This window comes from Perca flavescens, chromosome 23 (genome assembly GCF_004354835.1).
Source record: "Perca flavescens isolate YP-PL-M2 chromosome 23, PFLA_1.0, whole genome shotgun sequence".
NCBI lineage: Eukaryota > Metazoa > Chordata > Actinopteri > Perciformes > Percidae > Perca > Perca flavescens.
In genome coordinates, this window is record NC_041353.1 from 5,006,221 (window position 1) to 5,026,872 (window position 20,652).

At 41.5% G+C, this 20,652-nt stretch overlaps 1 protein-coding gene across 4 annotated transcripts in view; it reads right to left on the minus strand.

The window, feature by feature from the left end:
- usp6nl (USP6 N-terminal like) overlaps positions 1–20,652 on the minus strand; it is a 111,999-nt gene that overhangs the window by 37,945 nt on the left and 53,402 nt on the right. For 2 of the 4 annotated variants that reach the window (XM_028570220.1, XM_028570218.1), the window contains one exon: positions 922–989. In XM_028570220.1, coding sequence (XP_028426021.1) covers positions 922–989 — 68 coding nt within the window. Of the gene's footprint in view, positions 1–921; positions 990–11,537; positions 11,607–20,095; positions 20,131–20,652 lie in introns of those variants that run through there. The other 2 variants (XM_028570217.1, XM_028570216.1) reach the window with 2 other exon arrangements.

Consider the following 20,652-nt stretch of genomic DNA (forward strand, 5'->3'; position numbering starts at 1 on the left):
CAGACGATCTCACACACACACACACACACACACACACACACACACACACACACACACACACACACAGACACACAGACAGACACACAGACAGACACACACACACACCTCCATCATCTCCTCTCTCCATGGTCTGTTCACTCTTAATGAGGCAGCTTGATTATGCAGCCTGCTGGACTAAATTAAAAAGACCAATTTACAAACCGAGCGTGGTGGGCTGGTTCGCCTGATAACACCGGGCTGTGAAATACAGGTGGCACTCAGGAAACACACACACACACACACACACACACACACACACACACACACACACACACACACACACACACACACACACACACACACACACACACACACACACACACACACACACACACACAGCTTTACAGGAGGAAATGTACAGCTCTGCAGGAGAGATTTTGTTATTCTCGGGGGCTTTTTTCTTTTGTGGATAGAGAGGAAAAGTGGGAGAGAGATGGGGGATGACACGCAGCAAAGGGTGCTGCAGGTCTGATTCGAACCTGGCCCGCTGCAAAGGACCCAGCCTACATGTGGCGCACGCTCTTACCGGGTGAGCTTAGAGGCCGCCCCGTGCAGAAGAGATTTTTTACTTCCGCTGCCTTGGATACTCCATCTGAAATGTGGCCCTTGCACGGTAATCACATTCCAAAATGTTGAAACCGTAGAGCGGCACATTCTGCACCCAGCTTGCTTGCTTGTTATTGTGTTTCAGAGGCGATAAGGCGGTGACTCATGGAGGGATTTCACCACAGTGTTGGGAAGTTTTGGTTGCGTCTCAGCATGAGTGAGCGACTGGAATTTTTGGTCATGGTTGACCGCAAGAGAAAACTATCACCGGAACTTTTTCTTTTTTACACAGGATAAAGAATGCTTACTGTCGTCTGGAGGGAGGGATTACCATACCTTGTCATATTTGGCGACTATCTCGGCGCGCTCCTGGTCAAGTTTCACCGTCGCATCCTGATCAGACGCTGGAGAGCAAACAGAGAAAATAAGGGGAGATTAATGAGCGTCGACAAGGGCCAATACAAACTCTACAAACAGTAGCAAAAAAACAGTGCGTTAATTTTCTGGTTATGTAAATCATAGGTGAGCTACACACCATGATGATGGTTTCTGTGTCTCTCCAGTAAGTGTTAAGTTAAGTGTTTTTTATTTGAATCAGTAGTTTCAAACAGGAAATGAAAAGGAATTGTTGCAGGCACAGACTGAAAGGACAGACAATGATTGCATTTGTGTATGTATATATATATATATATATATATATATATATATATATATATATATATATATATATATATATATATATATATATGTTAACATGTAACAATGTAAAATTTGTTCTGTCATCTTTTGTCATACCAAAGAGACACATTACTTGATGTATGACTTAAACAAATACAAATAAATATAAGGTGAATGCTGCTATACACATGCTAATATAAACATCAGCATGTATTGTTTTTATGCATGTCTTTGAGCATAGAACATCTGGTGTGTTAGTCGCTACTATATTCACTTTTATATGACCGTTCTAAATTTTAAAAAGCATGCACAATGTGCAGTTCTTTCCTAGCGCTAGTTAGCTTAGCATAGTGAATGGAATCCTATGTTGCTGGCTAGCATGTTGTGAGTAAAAGTGAGCCAACAAAAGACAAAAAAACCACCTAATTACTTGCACTGAGACAAAAAATGCGTTGGCCCACCTATCTACAGGGTAGACCGTGATAAGCCCTATTTCAACAAACGGTGGCGTACTCCTTTAATCACAACAGATATATAAACTATCAAATAAAGCAGACACAAGAAGATACACAGAAGTCACTAATCAAGGCCTTAAATTGACAATAAATTGAAAATAAATAAGTGGGCAGCAGTCCAAGAATGAATTACAAGTTATGATGCTGCTCCATATAAAATAGTTTTTACCGTGTACACAGGTATTAGTAAACGAGTTAGCATGTTATGTTAGCATTCATCTGAAATCTCATTCATTCATCGCAATCAGTCATTACTTTTATAGAAGCCTGTGGTGATTTATTTTACTGTTTGATGGGTTAAAAGTTATGGAAGTCAATCCGACAAGTGTTGCATCAACATTATGACAGACATTGCCACCGCTAAGATTCACACTGCTGATGTTGGCATGACTAAAACACAAATGAAACCTCCACATTTTTAACACAGACTATGGGTGAATGGATGAAGGCCAGTAGCTTTACTTCAAAAGTAAGAAAATGAAGTGAAAAACTGCCCAATTGCGTGCTTTGAAGGGCTTCCTGTAAGCATTCTGAGGTGTTTAAAGCTGCCGTTGCTTCTCGCTGCACACGCATCAGATCGGGCTGTCATCACAGACATGCTTTGTGTAACTCCAACTCTCAGTCAGTGTGCCAGGAGCTGACGTGGAGCGCACACACACACACACACACACACACACACACACACACACACACACACACACACACACACACACACACACACACACACACACACACACACACACACACACACACACACACACACACACACACACACACACACACACACACACACACACACACACACACACACACTTCATACCAGTCAGAGAAAGCTTGGTGAGGCCAGCATGTCAGCCTAACCTCAGCCTGTGTGGTATAAAGTGTGCATGTGTGTGTGTGTGTGTGTGTGTGTGTCCATATGAAGCAAGCTGACAATAGGAGCTCCTTTAAACTGCCAGCTGTTGTAACAGAGAGACGTCACAGTGGCACAGAAAGCTTCCCCCCCCGTGTTTGCTGAGCCACATTGTGCGAGTGTAAATGTGTTTATCGTTGTTGCTACACACAACACACACAAACACAATGAGCACACACCTCTTACCTCTAAATCAGCATTTCCCACGCACATACACACATTTCCTGATTTAGCCAACCATTAGAGGCTCCAAAACATCGGATGTGTGTGAACAAAGCTGGCACACACCTTATTAAGTGGGGTCATGTTGTGTTTATGTTGAATATAGAGTGCGGCACGTAGTAATGGAGGCGTGTAATGAATCATACGCACTGAGAGGAGAAGCAGCCGGCTGAACGAGACACTACATATATACAAATATCACAATAAACACCCTGAGGAGGATGAAATATTTACATGGTACCTTTTTTTTTCTTTTTTTTTTACACAGTACAATATCCTGCTCAGTACAAATCTGTCTTTAATAATCACATTTTAAGGAGAATTCCAATTTATCTTTTTTTGTTTTATTCCTATTTGCTCATATGCTATACAGTATGTAAACCGTTTTGCTGGATGCTAATTTATTCATCCACGCAGTTGGCATGAGGATATAAGAAGACTGATCTCCACAACGCCTTACAATTGGCTCTTTTACAGTGTTTCCTACTTCATTAAACTGGATTTGTGCATAAGAGACAATGATTGAGATAATATATTTATTACAATGATATTAGTGCATTTAAAAGGGATGGTTCGGATCTTTTGAAGTGGGGTTGTACGAGGTACTTATCCATAGTCAGTCAATCTGTTAGTTTTGTTTGTTTCTAACCCTTTAAAACACCAAAGTCAAACAATAAAACTAACTAACCGATGGAGGCAGCGGTCAAGCAGAAACTCCCGTGTCCTGCGAGGTAAAATAATGGTTTATGTCAAAGGAGTCTGGTGGCTTTGAAGAGAGCAGAGACAATGGCTTCAGTTCACCGCCGTAAAGGGCTGTCTGACAACAAGGTAAAGCTGTGAAAATATTCTAAATATAGCATACACTAAAACTGATATAGATGATTTTAGGCGTTTAAAATAAATGTAGCTGCTGCCCCCGTCCCCAGTTTCCTAGTATGCCGAAGGAATGTCCCGCACTACTCTGATTGACGTTCTTACCTTAACCCTAACCAGTCGCTCTCCTCCTGCCTATGGTGCGTTCTTTTTGTCTTGTTTTGCGACTAGTAGCTCGAGGGTGACGTCACATCCATGTCGGAAAACGAATAACCGCGGGTTGTTGCGTTCTTTTTGTCACACAGTACTACGAGTCGGAGAACAGATGGATTTTTATAATATTTTTAGTAACATTTAGGATTCTATTCACCCAGTTATTGACATATTACACAAATATATTTCACAGTTTGATACACAAAAATTACGTTTTGATTAACGTTAGGCTACTGCTCTGCTTTCTGCTCAAGTCTCGGCTTAAAGCCATTGTTGTCGTATAGCAACCGAGCGTCTCTAGCCAATTTCAGCTGCACAAGCTACAAAATAACTAATTAGGTGGTATTTAACTCATTATCATCAAGACTGTAGAGACATGCCTATAGGTAGCAGTATACAGCGCTATGTGTACGACTTCTTCATTTGGTTACAACAAAGACAAAAGGGCTTGAAATTGTAGAAAACCACAATGTTTACTGCGTGTGATGCACCACGTAGCCATCTTTGAAAGTGAACTCGAGGTCCTCTGAGTTCAGACGACTTGACGAGTCGTATATACGACCTCTGTGGCGTTCTTTTTGCAACTTCCGGTTCGTAACTCCGGAAAACAACTTGTAAATCGACTTCGGTGGACAAAAAGAACGCACCACTAGACCTAAACAAATCCAACCAACAAGGGCAACGAGTACTAGCCAATCAGAGGCAGAGTAGGGCGGGAAATTCCTCTACCATCCTAGGAAACGCAAATTTGCGTCCAACAGCAGGACATTGCTTAGCTTCCGTGTCGGTACTCCTGCCTGCTTCTCCAAACTGGGGGGGGCGTGCCAACCGTCATCTACTGTAGCTAATACACGGACTATGGAGAAGTAGCTCATACAACCACACTTAAAAACATCTGAACTACCCCTTTAATCTGTCTAACACTCTCTCTCTTTCTCTGCATTTTACGCTTTATGTTAAAACGGTATTCGATTGAGACTTCAGCCATGTTGAAAGTGATACGGAAATGTTACAGACCTGACCTAGTTGCCTTTGTTTTCATATTCTGTAAATTAGGATAAGTATGAAGATGAACATACAGCAAATTCTTTGCTCTAAGTAAGCATACAGTACGCATATAAACAAAACTGGACCAATTGAAAAATGCTGAGTTTAGGCTTAACTGTTCAAAAAGCCTCCTGGTTAGAAGAATTTTGGTAAACTTTTTAAAAAACAAATTCGCACATCCAACAAGTCTTCTGTGCCGGTGCGCTGGAAAACATCACAGACTTGGAAAAAAGGAAGAATTTTGGTAACAGTAATACTTTTTGCTCATAAAGAGTGTACTGATATAAATGGGATGCTTTATAATGCCATTCCACTAAAGACACTGACTTCAGCTCAAACTGTAACAACTATAAACAGCTTTAACCTCAAAAAACTGGCTTCGGCCTTCACATTGTTCAAATCTTAGCAGTTGGGTAGTCCAGCTAATTCCTTTCTTTTTGAATTTTTTTCAGCCAGTTACAGGAAGTATTTAACTCTTGTCATTCTCCGACTTCCTCTCTGGGTCTCTGGGGTTCGACAGGAGGAACTGGAATTCCAAAACGCTCCGAACAAACATGCTCCTTATTGAGCCGGCTGGCATTTTTATGACAGGATGGTGTGTGTCAGTGAAAGGCATGTCGCTGTAGGCTGCCAAGAGCACACACAGTGGGAGAAGACACTGGGGGTGGGGGGAGTCCATACACAACAGGGCAAACTGTCTGGGGCAAATAAACAAATACAGTAAAGCCTTTTTTTTACTGGGAATTCCACACCCGGTGGCCCTGCGGTTCCCATAGTGAGAGGGAGAGGAATTGGGGAGGAAATGGGATTCGGCCTTTTCTTTGCACTGAAGCTTAGCCTCAATTCTGAACCCCTACAGCCATATTAGTATTCCACAGTGGCCTGAACTTAAGCTAAATGCAATTAGACCCCTTTTCATGCTTCAAGGATCACATTGGCATCCGTGACGGAGATTGTGGGGTGTGCGTATGTTTTTATTTGTGGCCGAGGACTCTCTCCTTGGACTTGTAGTGGGTCCAGAGAGTTTATAGCCAATAGCGGAGGACCCATTTGTGAATTAAAGTTCACGCTGCGTTTTATTTTAGAGGCTCATGTGCCCCCAAAGAGGACTTGTCTACCCTGGACACGAGAGGTTAAAAGTAGCGGAAGGTTTAAATTTTCTCAGTAAATTGGGTACTTTCTCGAGAATCCAATATCAGGGCAATTAAACTTTCCCTAATTCGAAAGTTGCATGTGCCCTGATCCCATAAAACCCTGGTCGTAAGAGAAAAACGCAGCCTTAAACAATAAAAATAAAAAAACAGTCGGTCGACCCACCACTTTGGTCGGGATAGAAATATGTCAATTATTGGATGGGCTGTCATGAAATTGTGTTCAGATATTCATGGTACCCAGAGGATAAATCCTATAGACTTTGGCATTCAAATCAATTCAACCAAATTATAGGTTAAAAATAATTAGTTTGACTTGATTTTTTAAAAGAAAAAAATGTATTCCAGATTAAATCAAAGAAGAAAATATGGATTGTGCAACAAGGCAGGCCTTTGTCTCTAACTGGGATGTTTCGGGACTGATTGGTGAGATTTCTGTGGACGAAGTACACAGAGCGATACACTGGTTAGAGCCAATGAGGTTTAACCATGTATCCAGCTAATCTAAATAGCTCACGTTTCTGTATTGTGTGAAAGTTACCTTCATTTTATATCGTATGTGGCATTTTCTTTTGCGGCGTACAAATGTTCCATCAAAACAAGTTCCTTCCCGAGACTATTTTGCAGAGACAGCGTCTCTGCGACTGGAGCTTAGCACCGCTCAAGACAACTGTGATTGGTTCAAAGAAATGCAAACAACCCAGAGCGTTTTCTTCTTCTAGCCAGGAATGTATGTGTGGAGGAGCCAGACCTTACTCCACAGCGCTGTGGACATAGGTCTGGCAATGAGAGACTAGGCCAATACTAACTCAAATGGAATTAAATGAAATGCTTAGATAGATTTTGAGAAACATCAAAACACTAGACATCACTTGAAGTAGAAATAGAGGTTGCACAAATGTGGATTAACCAACACAACTACAAGTCCAAACATCTGATTATCAAATAGCATCGGAGGTGTATTATTCCTTTAAAAGACAACCTCTCTTCCTTGTCATCCTGCTTATCCAAGTCTAGAACCTCCCCCCCGCACTCCCACTGAGCTGACCTTCCACCTCCCCCGCTCTGAGCTGCCTGTCAGTCCCCAGCGGAGAGGTTGATGTCCCCCCAGCTAACTGTCCCTGTTGCCTGGCCAGCTGGACGCTGCCCTGTCCCTCCCCGCTCTGCTCTTCGTGCTGCATTCAGGTCACGTGGGAATTTACTGTGAGCACTGAGGGCAACGCATTCTCATGAACGGGTCTGCATGATATAGTACAAAAACGTATGCGCACCAAAGCGTAAGGTGGTCTGCATGGTGCTCCGTCGTATCAGCGGTAGTTGGTGGTTCAGTTAATCCGAGAACAGGTGACTTTGAGCTGGGTACAGAGCACCGCGAGTGCTGGTCGTTTCGGAGGACATTACTGTTAAGTTTAGGCAACAAAACAACTCACTTTAGGGAAAAGATCATGGTTTTGGATAAAAACACTCCCAAGGAACACGCATTTCATGGGTCAAAGTCTTTTGTTTTCCCCGGGAAGCGAACTTCGCCCCTATGACCCACCCATCCACCCAGACCTCCTCCATACGCAGCCAGGGTCAGGGTTAGGGTTATACAGCAGCAGTCATTGGGGTGCATACAGCAAACAACTGGTGGAGTGCTTACGAAATTTGAACATTTGGTTCATGAGAACAGTCTGCTGAGGGCTAAAAGAGTACCAAGTGTTCAGGCATGAGAAATCATCTGAAACCGTTACGAGACGTCAAGAATTCAGGAAGTTAGGTGCAACTTCCCCCAGCAGGGGTTTACCACTTATCAGGTGACGCAGATGCTGTTCTCACGCTGGGTTTTATTTTTACCCAGCAGCTTTTAAACCAACTGTGTGTGCCATGTTTTCACTTGTCTCACTCATCAACAGCAAAGTGAATATAATAATGTGTTACTGCACATTCACTGATTCGTTCATTGTTTTTAAGAGACAGTATTGTTTTTAAGAGGTAGTATTGTCTGTACGGTCATGTGTCCTTCTTTCATGTCCTAAGTTGTCTTATGTTGATTTCAAGTTGATTTTAGAATGGTTTCTCGGTTATGTTTGTATAGTGAAGCAACAGATTGCAGCACTATGTCCAAGACAAATTTCCCCTCGTGGACAATAAAGTGTATTCTATTCTATTCAGATTTGTTTTAGTGGAAAAATGTTGACAAAGACTAGGGGTGCATGATATATCGACTCAATATCGTTATCGCGATATCACGATGCGCTATATTATATCGAAACTGTTGTGATAAGTATGCAATATTTTGTCAAGCCCGCTTCAAACGCTGATCATGTTTCATTGGCCAGTTACCGTGCCACTTGCACATGTTAGTGCACGTCAGCGCATGGGTCCACTATGTGACAAACCCTATGGTGTGTACCATGTGAGGTGTGTGCATATTTCAACAGAGTGACAGTGTAAGTGAAAAAATGGATAGAGACAACAAAATGGAACCAATCAGAGAAGGGAAAGAAAAGAAAGGACCTAAAGAGAGAGCGAAGGGAGTGAGTGGAGCAAAAGAAAGAACACAAAAGTAAGAAAATGAGTGTTGCTCAGGGAGAAGACAAAATAACAGAGATTGAAGAGGAAACTATAGTGGCCAAAAGTAATTCCATCCCGCAGCTATTTCTCACGCAGAGTTTGGAGTCGGAAATATTGAATATTTTTCATCCGCGACCAACCTGTGGTCCAGCCGCACTACGGAGGCGGATACAAGTCTCAGTGTGCGCTCTATTGTTGTGAATCTATTTTGATGCGTTTTCCCATAAATTTTGTAATTTTACACGTTTAAAAATATCGAAATTAATATTGATATCGCAATATTCATAATAGATATCGCAAGATCACATTATGTCAATATCGTGCAACCCTAACAAAGACATAAAAAAGACAGACGCGTAGAAAAAATTTTTTTTCTTTTGGACAGGAAGTGGGGTGTATTTGTTTCTCATGATCAGTGCGGTCCATTTGTAGCGCTGACAACGAACAACAAAACATAATCACAGCCAATCACATTCCTTGTTTCCTCTGCTCTCCTGAAGCCCTCTTTTGGCTGCTGTAATGAGCCCTCTTTATGTAAGGGGAGTCATTTCAGCTCTTTTCTCCACTGCTACCATGGTTTTCTGTATCTCTCGCCCTCTCACAGATGCTCTCTGCACGGGAAGAGCAACTACATTGATAAAAATAACAGTAATAATAGTGGAGAGGTTGACTGGAGACATTACTTGGTCCAGCTGTGGTGTGTTCAGGGCCCCCACATGATCACCACACACACATTCAGAGCACCGTGGTGTCCAATTGTCCACTATGTGGTAACGAAACATGCAGAATAAATTAATCAATAAAGCCATATGTGATGATTTGCCAATATGCTGCAAGTCATGTCATAAAAAGCACATGTTTTTAATTTAAATGTATGGGTTTTGAATGCTGTGCTGTAAATGAACAGATGTTGTAGTCATTTTCAATTTCGAGATTTCTGCTAAACTGAATTTGCCCAGATTTGTGTTGCTTAGATTTCCAGTGAGTTAACTAACGCGCAGGTGGAAGTTTTACCGCACACATTATAACTTATTTTAGCCTTTTGTCAGTTGCTAAATGGGCTTGGATTAGTTTTCTAAGCTCAAACTATGAATATTGCACACTTTCTTTAGACAGGACATTGCACTTTTGTTTTCCATGCCTAGACTGCACTTTTGCATAACTTTTTCTAAGTTGTGTATAAAACCTGAAATCACAGAGCAGCAAAATTGAATGGGAAACATAATCGAATCTGGACCTTGGGAATCGGAATTGATTCGGGAAATCATTGGCGATACCCAGCTCTAATGTTGTTAAATTATTGTATCATGGGTTTCCCTTCCCTTTCCCTATTTCTTCAATTCAGTTCTAAATTGAACTAAAATCAATGTATCAAACTTCAAACATTTAAATCTGAGCTGCACAACATTAATTGAAACAGATTTGAATATGCTATGTGTAGCATGACAAAACCATTCGAAACGCAGAAGCAATGCTGCTAATTACAAGGACAATTCCGGCGCAAAATGAACCTAGGGGTTAATAACATATGTGTACCGAATCTGTCTGTACACTTACAAAGTTCTCAATGCTTAGGTTTACATGTAGGGACCCTCATTTTGCTACCGTTGAAGTGTGGTGCTATTTTGAGCCTTGTTAGTGGTGCAGAAATAGCGATTTACCATCTGCCCTGAAAGCTAGCGTTAGCAGCTAACCACCGGTTTGTGGCAGCCTGTTTAAAGCTAGAGACGCAACCGCTGTAGGTTCATTTTGCGCCGGAATTGTCTTTTCAAGTAAAACTGAAACATGTAGCATCTTTGAATAAAATGAAACTCTGCACACACACACACACACACACACACACACACACACACACACACACACAACAGACAACTGATGAGTCAATACTTTACAGGACACTATTGCGTGTTATTACAGTGCTTCCAAAAACAACCATCTGTCTCTCCCAGTCTGTATTTCCAACCCGCACTCGACCACATTAGCAAGCTAACATGTGGCACCCTCAAGTAAGAAGGGTCACCCATTTAACAAGTGATGAGGCAACTAAATCTGCACATTTACGTTAGCGTATAATACCAGCATTCTAATAGTAGGGCATTATATTTGGAAGCGGAGTGTCACATAATAGTTTAGTGTTGAGTGTCTGCACTCGTCCGCTGCTAAAGGGGTGACCTCATCTGGTGTTTGTGTAAAGAGTTACACCAACACTAAAGTCTGACACTGTCTCACATCTAAAGACAACCATCTCATGGCTAGCGTTAGCTGGTAACTTAAGGGAAAAACTGCTGATTTTCGCTCCTACAGTATGTGTTAATGGATCAAAAGTCGGAGCCAGAATCAAGTCATATTAATTCATGAACCTGTCACATACCAGATTATTAAGTAAATGTGTACACAAACTGTACTGCCTGTATCCAACGGTGGAAGAAGTATTCAGATCCTTTACTTAACTAAAAGTACTAATACCACACTGTAAAAATACTCAGTTACAAGTAAAAGTCCTGCAATGAAAATGTTAAAAAAATAAAAGTATGTAAGTATCATCAGGAAAATGTACTTAAAGTATTAAAAGCAAAAGCACTCGTTCATTTATAATATCATATTTTATAACCTATAAAATGTGTTTTGTGTGCAAAAATCTTAATTTGTAAAGTAACTAAAGCTGTCAGATGATTGTTGTGAAGTAAAAAGTACAATACTCTCTGAAATGTAGTGGAGTAGATGTAGAACCTCAACATTTGTACTTAAGTACAGTACTGGAGTAAATGTACTTAAGTTACATTCCACCACTGGCTGCATCGTCAAACTAAAGCAACAGAAACGCTTAATATTTTCATCTTTTACCTCTTTTCAAGCCACCCAGTGGATCCTCCGAGCGAGTCGGAGCCTTAGTCCGCATCGGTCACAGATCAGCCGGGGGGGGCCAACACACAAAAAGACAACCTGAACTACCTCATCCCATCGCTGTCCCTATACCTGCTGCCACACACACACCAGCAGACGGAGAGCAAATATGAGCGAGAGAAGTGAGATCACAGAGTTCACAATGCTGCCGTTTGTCACTGCAGCTTCGGTACGGAGAGACAGACAGACAGAAAATCTGACTTCAGGAGCGAGCCAGTCCCACTCGCAGCATTCCCCCACCCAAACACAACAACACAACAACAAGCTCTATTCAACACATCAGAGAGAAAGAGAGAAAGGGGGGGAGGGGGCGGTGGGGGGATGGGACACAGGGAATCTGATGAGAGCTTCAGGGAAGCTTGTTGAAAATGTCACAGAAATGAAATGTGACGGACTGACGCTTGTTCGTCTCAGTTTAATCCAAAAACAAAATACAAACGGTTAAACTTTACTCTAAGGTATCTACATAAGAGTGACATGACACTGTCATGAACGTGTCATAAACATTATAAACAAGTCATAAACATTCCTGACATAACGCTTCTTTTAGTAAGTGTCATTCGTTTTTTGTCATGACAAGTTATGGTTAGGGTTAGAGTTAGGGTTAGGGTTGTCTGTGTCATGTGCTCATGACAGTGTCATGTCACTCTTATGTAGATACCTTAAAGTAAAGTGTTACCAAACAAACTTGTAAAACCTCTTTCTCAGTGAGCATATTGTGCCACAGCAATGTGATTATTTAGTAGACCTGTAACAATTATTATTACAGAATTGTCCAATCGTTCATCGTTTAACCGCAATTAATTGCTAACATTAGTGGAGGTCCCAAGGGGTATGACTGTTGATGGTTTTGTCAATTTTATGTTCATTTATAAAAAAAAAATTTTTTAAAAATACAATGTTTTATGATAATAAATAGGCGTTGTTTACTTCGTAGGCTGTGTATTTGTCCTATTTACATTATCTGGGTCACATGACAGTGATATAACCAAAATATGTGTCCCGGAATTCAAATCTTTACGTTGTTTGAGGAAGTAATAAATAAAGAAATAGTTTTAAATTTGACTGAAAGAGACAATTATACTGTTAATCGCAATTATTTCTGAGACAATCAATTGTAGGCCTACAGCAAAATTTGTAATTGTTACAGTGCTATTATTTATGTGACGGATTTAGCGATTGATTGAACTCTGAGGACAAAAGAGGCACCGTCGAGTCCAAGCGGTGTTTGACAACACACTGAAAAGGCAATATTACAAAATTTAATTTTAGACATTTATTTACTATTGTATTCATATATTACGCTACTTTTGTGAACCCAAGACTTTTGTAAACTCATTTCAAGCACCAAAAAAAAGAAATGAGTGTAGGTATGTTTTCACAAGAGATTTGAGAAATATTTCCACTTTAGGGCCAAATGATCTCTTTACACATCGCTCTGGAACAATTTTGGCGCGTCACTCTACAGAAAGCAGAGTTTGTCCGCAACATTTTGATATGAAACACATGGGGATCAGGTTATATGCAAATACCCTTAAAAGGAGAATTCAAGAAGATATTTAAAAATGCCTTTAGACCTCAGGGGTTAAACCGCCCAAATCGTCCATAAAAACATCTTCGCTGCACTTCTTTAAAGTAAAAGCATAAAAAAGTGGAAGTTGGGAAAGAGAGGGAAACTGAAATAGGGAGGCCCAGGATGACAGTTTGATGATAAACAGTTTCCATTAAAACTGCATTATGAATTGGACGTGATGTGCCATGAAGGCTCTTGTGATGTGGCGTATCAGACACAAGAGGCAGGGCGGGTTTGGTTGGGGGAACAACTGAAATGAGAAAAACACAAAAAGGAGAAATTCTCCCGTCGTCTCGGCTCTATCTGCGCGCTGCATCGGCACAGGAAATATCTGCGTTTGTGAGGAGAGAGTTGGCGGATGGCACTTAAGTGCTGCTATCACTTGTGAAGCTCCAGGGTCACAGAGAAGATTGGGAGGGGAGGGGAGGGGGCGCTTTCAGATGCCATCTTCATTTTTTCTGGAAGTCCACTTAATCGACGTATCTGTTTGGGCTTCACTACCTTCAAAAGTGACCCCGATTACGGTTTGTTCAGAGGCTTTCATCTCTCCTCGCCCCTTTTTGTCAGCAGAGAGAGAGAGAGAGATGTACAGAACAACATGTTCCTGTAGCGGACATATCCTTTTTACCCTGCACTTACTCTTTCAACGGTTGAAAGGCAGCGGTGGAGGAAGTATTCAGATCCTTTACTTCAGTAAAAGTACTACTACCGCACTGCTAACGTTAGCTGTGTGGGGATGCCAGGCTTCAGAGCAGCGACTGGGGCTCCAGAATGGCTTTTCTCCACATTACATGTAAATCACACTCTATTTGCCCACCTCCACTCCACACCAACACAGTGACAGAAAGTTGAGAGAAAAAAAAAAAGTGACAAAAAAAAAAAGTAACACAACACTGTTCCACGTGGTATCGACTTTGGTATCGAGTAGCGTGTACTTTTGGTGGTATCGGTATCGACTACTAGATTTTTGTCGTGACATCCCTAGCCCTATATGAAGAGAGAAAAAGCCATCTTAAAAGAAGATTTAGACCAAAACAAATAAATAATCAATTGAAATGTCATTTGTCATATAATAAATATACATTAACATCAGAAGTAGAGGGCAGTGGACCACCGGAACATTCTGTGTGACACATGCTGGAAGAACATGACAAAACCGTAATGTTTGAATTGTAAAGACGACATTTTCGGACATCACGGTCAGCCTGCCGGTCTTCCAAATATCATGTCTCATTCTTTATTTCTCTCTTTAACATTTTTGGTCCTTATGCAACTTATCTGTTTCATGTTTTCAGTTCTGTATCGGAGATGCAAACAGGCAGTTTGGTGAGTGGGCGAGCATCCTGGCACCGTCAGGCAAAAGAAAAACTAGCAACAAGCAGCAACAACAGCAGCAAAAAAACACCTCTGACCTGAATGTTGCTGTGAATAAATTAACAAATACAAAGAGCACAAAGCATAAGGCAAAACGGTCAGAATGTGAAGCAGGTCTTGAGATGATTCAAATGTGTAAAAACACTGCAATAATCTTCGTGTGGCATGAGGAGGAGAATAATGCTGCGTTCAAGGCAACCCGTTACCCAGGTTTTCACAACCTTCTACCTGTGAAAGTGCCCTGGAACGGCAGTCAAACCCTTAACTTACTAACTGTGAACTCGTACCAGATGGTTGTACTCCCAGTTACATTTTTTAACATCTCACACACACTTAAACAACAATCGGTCCCTCCAGAAAAACGCGATTATGCGATTGCATAATTCAATGCATAATCAGCCAAAGTCTGCCAAAAAGTCATAATATATCTTAGCAGAAAGTTGAAAATTTTTGTTTACTTCACACAAGAGCAGCCATTTTTCCCTGTTGACATGGGAATTTTATGAAATGACGTAATTACGCGACGTGAACATCATCTAAAAGCAGGGTGTTGGGGGAATCACTTTTTTTCTCTTTTTCATCAAACCGCAATCAAACCCGCAATTTCGAAACATTTCGATGTTTCCGTATCTTGTCTTATAATGGGCCTACTGCCGACTTCTGTAGGCGAGTGTCGCATTTTGGGTTGTTCGTAGCCTTTCTTCATGTCAGTTTACAGTCTGTCAGTCAACCGTTTGGTCAAAAAGAAATGAGTGGATAGTGTCTCCCGATGTCTTTACTGCATAAACAAACCAGGGACAGACAAATGCAATATTAGAGGAGAGATGAGCAGAGCACGACAGCACCAACACACATTCTCACGAGGCAATTATTAATCAATATCAAAGTGTCTGTCAGTGGGCGAAACAGCCGCCTGGAAGATAATAAGATGCAGTCATATTGTTCAAAGAGGCTAGATGTGGGGACAGATCAGAGGCAGAGAGATTTATTTATTTATTTATTTATTTATTTATATATATATATATATATATATATATATATATATATATATATATAAATAATACAGGTAAATCCGTTCAATTTTAAAATCACCCCTGCTGTTTAAATTATCTGCCCTTTCTTTTTCATTTTACCTTTATTTAACCAGGAAGAGACTCAAAATCCCTTTTTTCAAGAGTGTCTTGGCCAAGACAGGCAGCAGTACAACCACACATACAGTACATACAAACGCAACATACACAAAAACACTAGAAATATAAAACAACCGAAACAGCAAATCCTTCAAAGTCAACCACGACCCTAAACACATCAGGCAAAACATCTACAGCCAGATGTGGCTGCCTCCAAGTCAATCAACATCCTCTTAAAAGCGACCAATGAGAGCAGCTCAGTAAGTTTCATGGATTTCTGGAACTTGTTCCATGTAGAGGGAGCAGCAAACTTTAAGGCCTTTTACACTTGAGCTGCATTTCTTGTACAACGGAAGCAAAGTAAGTGTATTATTAACATCTTCAGCAGATAGTTGGATGAAGCTCTGCAGCTCTGACAGACATTCATAGAAAGTGAAAAAAGTCACTGTTCCTCAATGGCTACTAGTCCAACTTCCTCGCTGGTTAAGGTCAGTCTTAGATCATTTCCTTGTTTCTCTGGCATGAAAACAACTCTCTTACTGCCATTTAACCCAGACTGGCAGCTGTACTGTATGAAGCCTGACAAACCAATTATATTTAAACCTTGTCCAAGCGGTGTTTCCAAATGTGTATGTTTAAGAGGCTCAGAAGTGGCGGAGTAGTGCAGACAAGGGGGTGGGGCTGAAATATGATTGCCCTCCCCCACGACCCCCCAATCCATTGGGCTCGAGTGCTGTCAATCTGACAATTGTGATTTCCATTGGATCAGAGTTCTGTCACTTGGCTGCCTGTTTTGCCAATCTTCCCAGCTCTTGTCACATTACCAATTAATGTTTCCATGACGACTATCCAAAATTCTGATACCATGGAACCAGCACTGGTATAGTTTGTTTTTTTAAATGGCAGACTGAGCTTATAGAAAATGTATTATATTTGGATATACAATTTGTTGAAAATGAAAACAAGTGAAACTAATAATGAATGTGATAGTTTATTTAACAGAATTACATTGTGTTGTTCTATGGTCTCCCTTGTGCCACCCCACTTGAAAAATCCTGGAATCGCCCCTGGACGTGAGGCGTAAACGTAGCAAAAGATATTAGTTTTTAAACCAAAACATAGTAGTGTAGATGTAGTCTTAATTAGCAGTCTCACACCGAGCACGTGCAGATGACAAATGGTGGAAAAGATGAGTCCGTGGTTGGACGTGTTGACGCTGCCTTTGGACATCAAAGCTGATTGGTTTCTCTTTAGCTGTAGAAAAAGCAGATTCAATTTTCTGTGCGAGACTCAAGAGGACAGCTAGTGTTAATGAATTACTGCATCCAGGAACAATGTGTAACACATTTCTGTTTTTGGTAGCCAGGCCCGAAACTGGTGCAACGCACATGCACAGACAACGCCACTAACTCCCACTAATCTGATGACAGTGAATTGAGTCCAGAGAATAAGTTTGATCAAACACAGCTGATCGTCAGCAGCCTGCGAGGCTGCACACAAACTGGTGCCAACATCCTGACCGTCACCAGTTTGCCATTAACAAGACAGGACAAGTCGGGGATGCGGGCACTGAAAAACAAGCCTGCACATCAAAGTGCAAATAGTAGAGTTCAACAGAGTTCAACAGGCTTTAAAAAAAGAATAATGCTCTGATAGGTTTGGATGTTTGAATGTATCTTATCTATTCTAAGGACTTTCTAGAGACAGAGTCAGTTTAAGCTGATATGGTCTCACAGTAAAACCTAGCTTAGAATGGGCACAACTGTCACACAGAGGAATTGGAGCCAGGAATTTGGGAATCTATTAGGAGCACGTGCCATAAAAGGTGTAGTTTAAGAGTAAACTGTTCCAACTGAAATAGATGTCTCAAAAAGTGTTTAAAAGGTATTCACTATGATGTACATGTGGTTCATCCTTGGGCAAACGTGTCTGTATGCTCATGGTTGTTCCAGTGTCATGAAAGTTTGTTCATTGTTTGAATAAAGTTGCACTTGATTTGTAATAATCGGACTGGTCATCGTCTTTGAGGTCTCCCAACATCATTTCTGAATCATCAACCTATATCAATGCTCCACTCATTCCTTTCTTTGAAGGCTGAATAAAGTCATTTCACCTTTTTGTTGTTGTCTGTTTGGTTCGTTGTATTTTCCTTGTTTCAGTTATACTGTCATTTTTTACTGTCAACTCTTTTTATTGGTTCTTTTCACAGATTGTACAAAGTTATTCCAAGTATGTTCAACATTTTCTTACTGAAAACATGAACACAGGGGTACGTGTTTCTACCAGGACCTTGGCATGTAGGATTTGGCAACAAAACCGTGGTTGCACACAAGGCACCTACACATAAAGTCTAGCCTCAAGTGTCAACATGGAAACAGTCCTGTTAGCAGTTAGAACCAGCACTATTTAGGACACGTCCGCCACTGCGCGAAATGTCGCATCATTCATGACGCCTCACAAAAGGACATGGCGGTGCACACTCTGACGTTACAAGACAATAGGATTGAGCATCGAGAACCGATTCCTACTTGGAATAGTTTCAAAAATTACGATTCCAGTAGAATCGCTTCTTTATTGGAATCGTTTGGAGGATTTGGTTTCAAATCCGATCATTGCTTCCCAATTTAATACGTGCAAGTTTTGGTTTCCGTTGCGGCCAGGCGCTTGTTATGTTGCAGCCTTGGAGCACGGTAAGCAGTGCTCTAGTGGGGCTTTATTTTACGTTGAAAAAGCCCGGTAAAACTGCAAACCACCATTGAATCAAAATAAAACGTTCCTCTTATTTTTGAAAATAGGCATGTGAGCCGTTTCAACTCCACCCCTCAAAGAATCGGAATCAAGAATCGAAAGGAAGAATCTGAATTGGAATCACAATTGTAAAAATCCAAACGATGCCCAACCCTACAAGACAATCAACTCAAACAACTCCCTTCCTACTCGTCAAGATGGAAAACAGAGTTTCTGAGCATCTTCACCTGTGGGGGGTGTTTCCAAAAGGTCTGCTTTCAGTGACCTTAAGGGGCTTTCACACCAGTCTCATTTAGTTCGGTTGATTAGCACCAGTTCGTCTTCCCCCTTGGTGCGGTTCGCTTGGGCATGTGTTAACGCGGCAATCGCACTCAGGTGCGCACCAAAACCGGACCAAACAAGCGTACCGAGACCTGCTTAATGAGGTGGTCTCGGTACGCTTTCAGACCAACTGGGGTGAGAACGTGATTCCGCCTCGAATCGCACCAAGTGTACATCCGCAAGTCTGAGCTAAACGGCTCCTGTAGTCAGGCATGCTTTGCTATGGGCTATGCGGCAGTACACGCAAGCTGTAGCAGCTTCCAGTGTTTCTCTCACAGGGAATAGACTGCAGTCACTCACATATCCGTGGTCAAACAGGCCGTCGCTAAAATTGGAGACGTACGCCGGCAGAGCAGAGCGAAGTCTCGGTGAGCAGAGGAGACGAAAACAACGTCTGATTATTTAAATGAAATGAGCTGGTTTAACCATGGAGACGCAAGAAATAGGCACTAGTCCAGAACACAGGACCTTCTTCCTGTATGTACTTTCTTGGAGTTAACGCTCTTGCGTGGTTTGCAATGACGCATTTTGGTACGCTTGGATTTTTCAAGGTGTGAAACGAAACCAAGTTTACGAACTCATCAACTGATGCCCTGACGCCCTTAAACTACTCTGGACAAAAGTCCAAAACGCAGAGGAAAAGATACGTATGCAAAAATATCCGCGGACTAGGCCTACAGCCACGTAGAAAAAACACGCTCCACAACAACAGAGACAATTTCACTTGTTTCAGCCCTTGCAGGCCGTTTTTAGGTAGCCACAGTTGGTGAAGGACCTCCATCATATCAGCACACATTACATACACCAGCCTGAACTAGGGCTGCAACTAACGATTATTTTAACGATTAATCGATGAATCGGATAAAAAAAAAGCATTAATTTACATCAACTCAATACATACTTGTTGTTTTAGTTAATAGTTGTGTAAAGGTTAAGTAACCCAAATAGCAGATACAGACAAGACACACAGACAGACAGACAGACAGACAGACAGACACACAATTATTCATTAAATTATTACCATCATTGTAGTAAGTGCAAGTTAAGTTCGTTTATACACCACACACTATTATATTTGTCAACAATAACTGATATGGGACAAAGCACATAATATATACATGACAACAGATTGAAAAATTAATGGGCCAAAAAAGGCGAGTGAATAAAACCGTGTCTTTAGTCTTGCAAACTGTACCACCCCTGCTTTATTACTGTTATTACCGAGCTAACGCTAGCTTGTCATGCTAGTCAGCTGGATAACGAGTAAACAGCAGCACCAGAAGAGCTACTGGAGGGACGGTACGTTCCTCCCTTCAGAACGGAACAGAAGGAGGATAGTGTAGTGACTTTACCCTGCTGTTGAACTCCCTTCCTCCTCATCAAGGACTCCAACATGTTTACGTTTTAGGTGCCGACTCATCACCGTGGTGCGCCCGTGCCATGCCGTGTCGCTTTTGCTTATCTTGCAATTAAAACGTTTTTGATTTATTTAGTGTGAAATGCTCCCACACCTTGGATGACTTAGGTCGTACTGATTTCTCTGCCTCCGCCGAGTGTTTCAGAACAACGTTACGGGTCTCTCCGGTCTCTCTCCGTATTTACTCTACCCCCGCTCTGCTCTTTTTTCTTTTCTTTCGCTCCGCGCTGCTCCGCTCTTCTCCTCTCCGCGCTGCTCCTCTCTGCGCTCAACTCAGTTTTTTTTTTTATCTCCGCGACTAGGTGGCGTGATAGTTGCGCGACAACGAATCGATAATTAAATTCGTTGCCAACTTTTTTAGTAATCGAATTTCAGCGATTTTATCGATTCATTGTTGCAGCCCTAGCCTGAACTCCGTAATGATGCTTGCGGGGCTTCAGAGAGTCATTTGATACATAATTTAAAAAGACTAGGTGTGAAACAGCAAGCAGG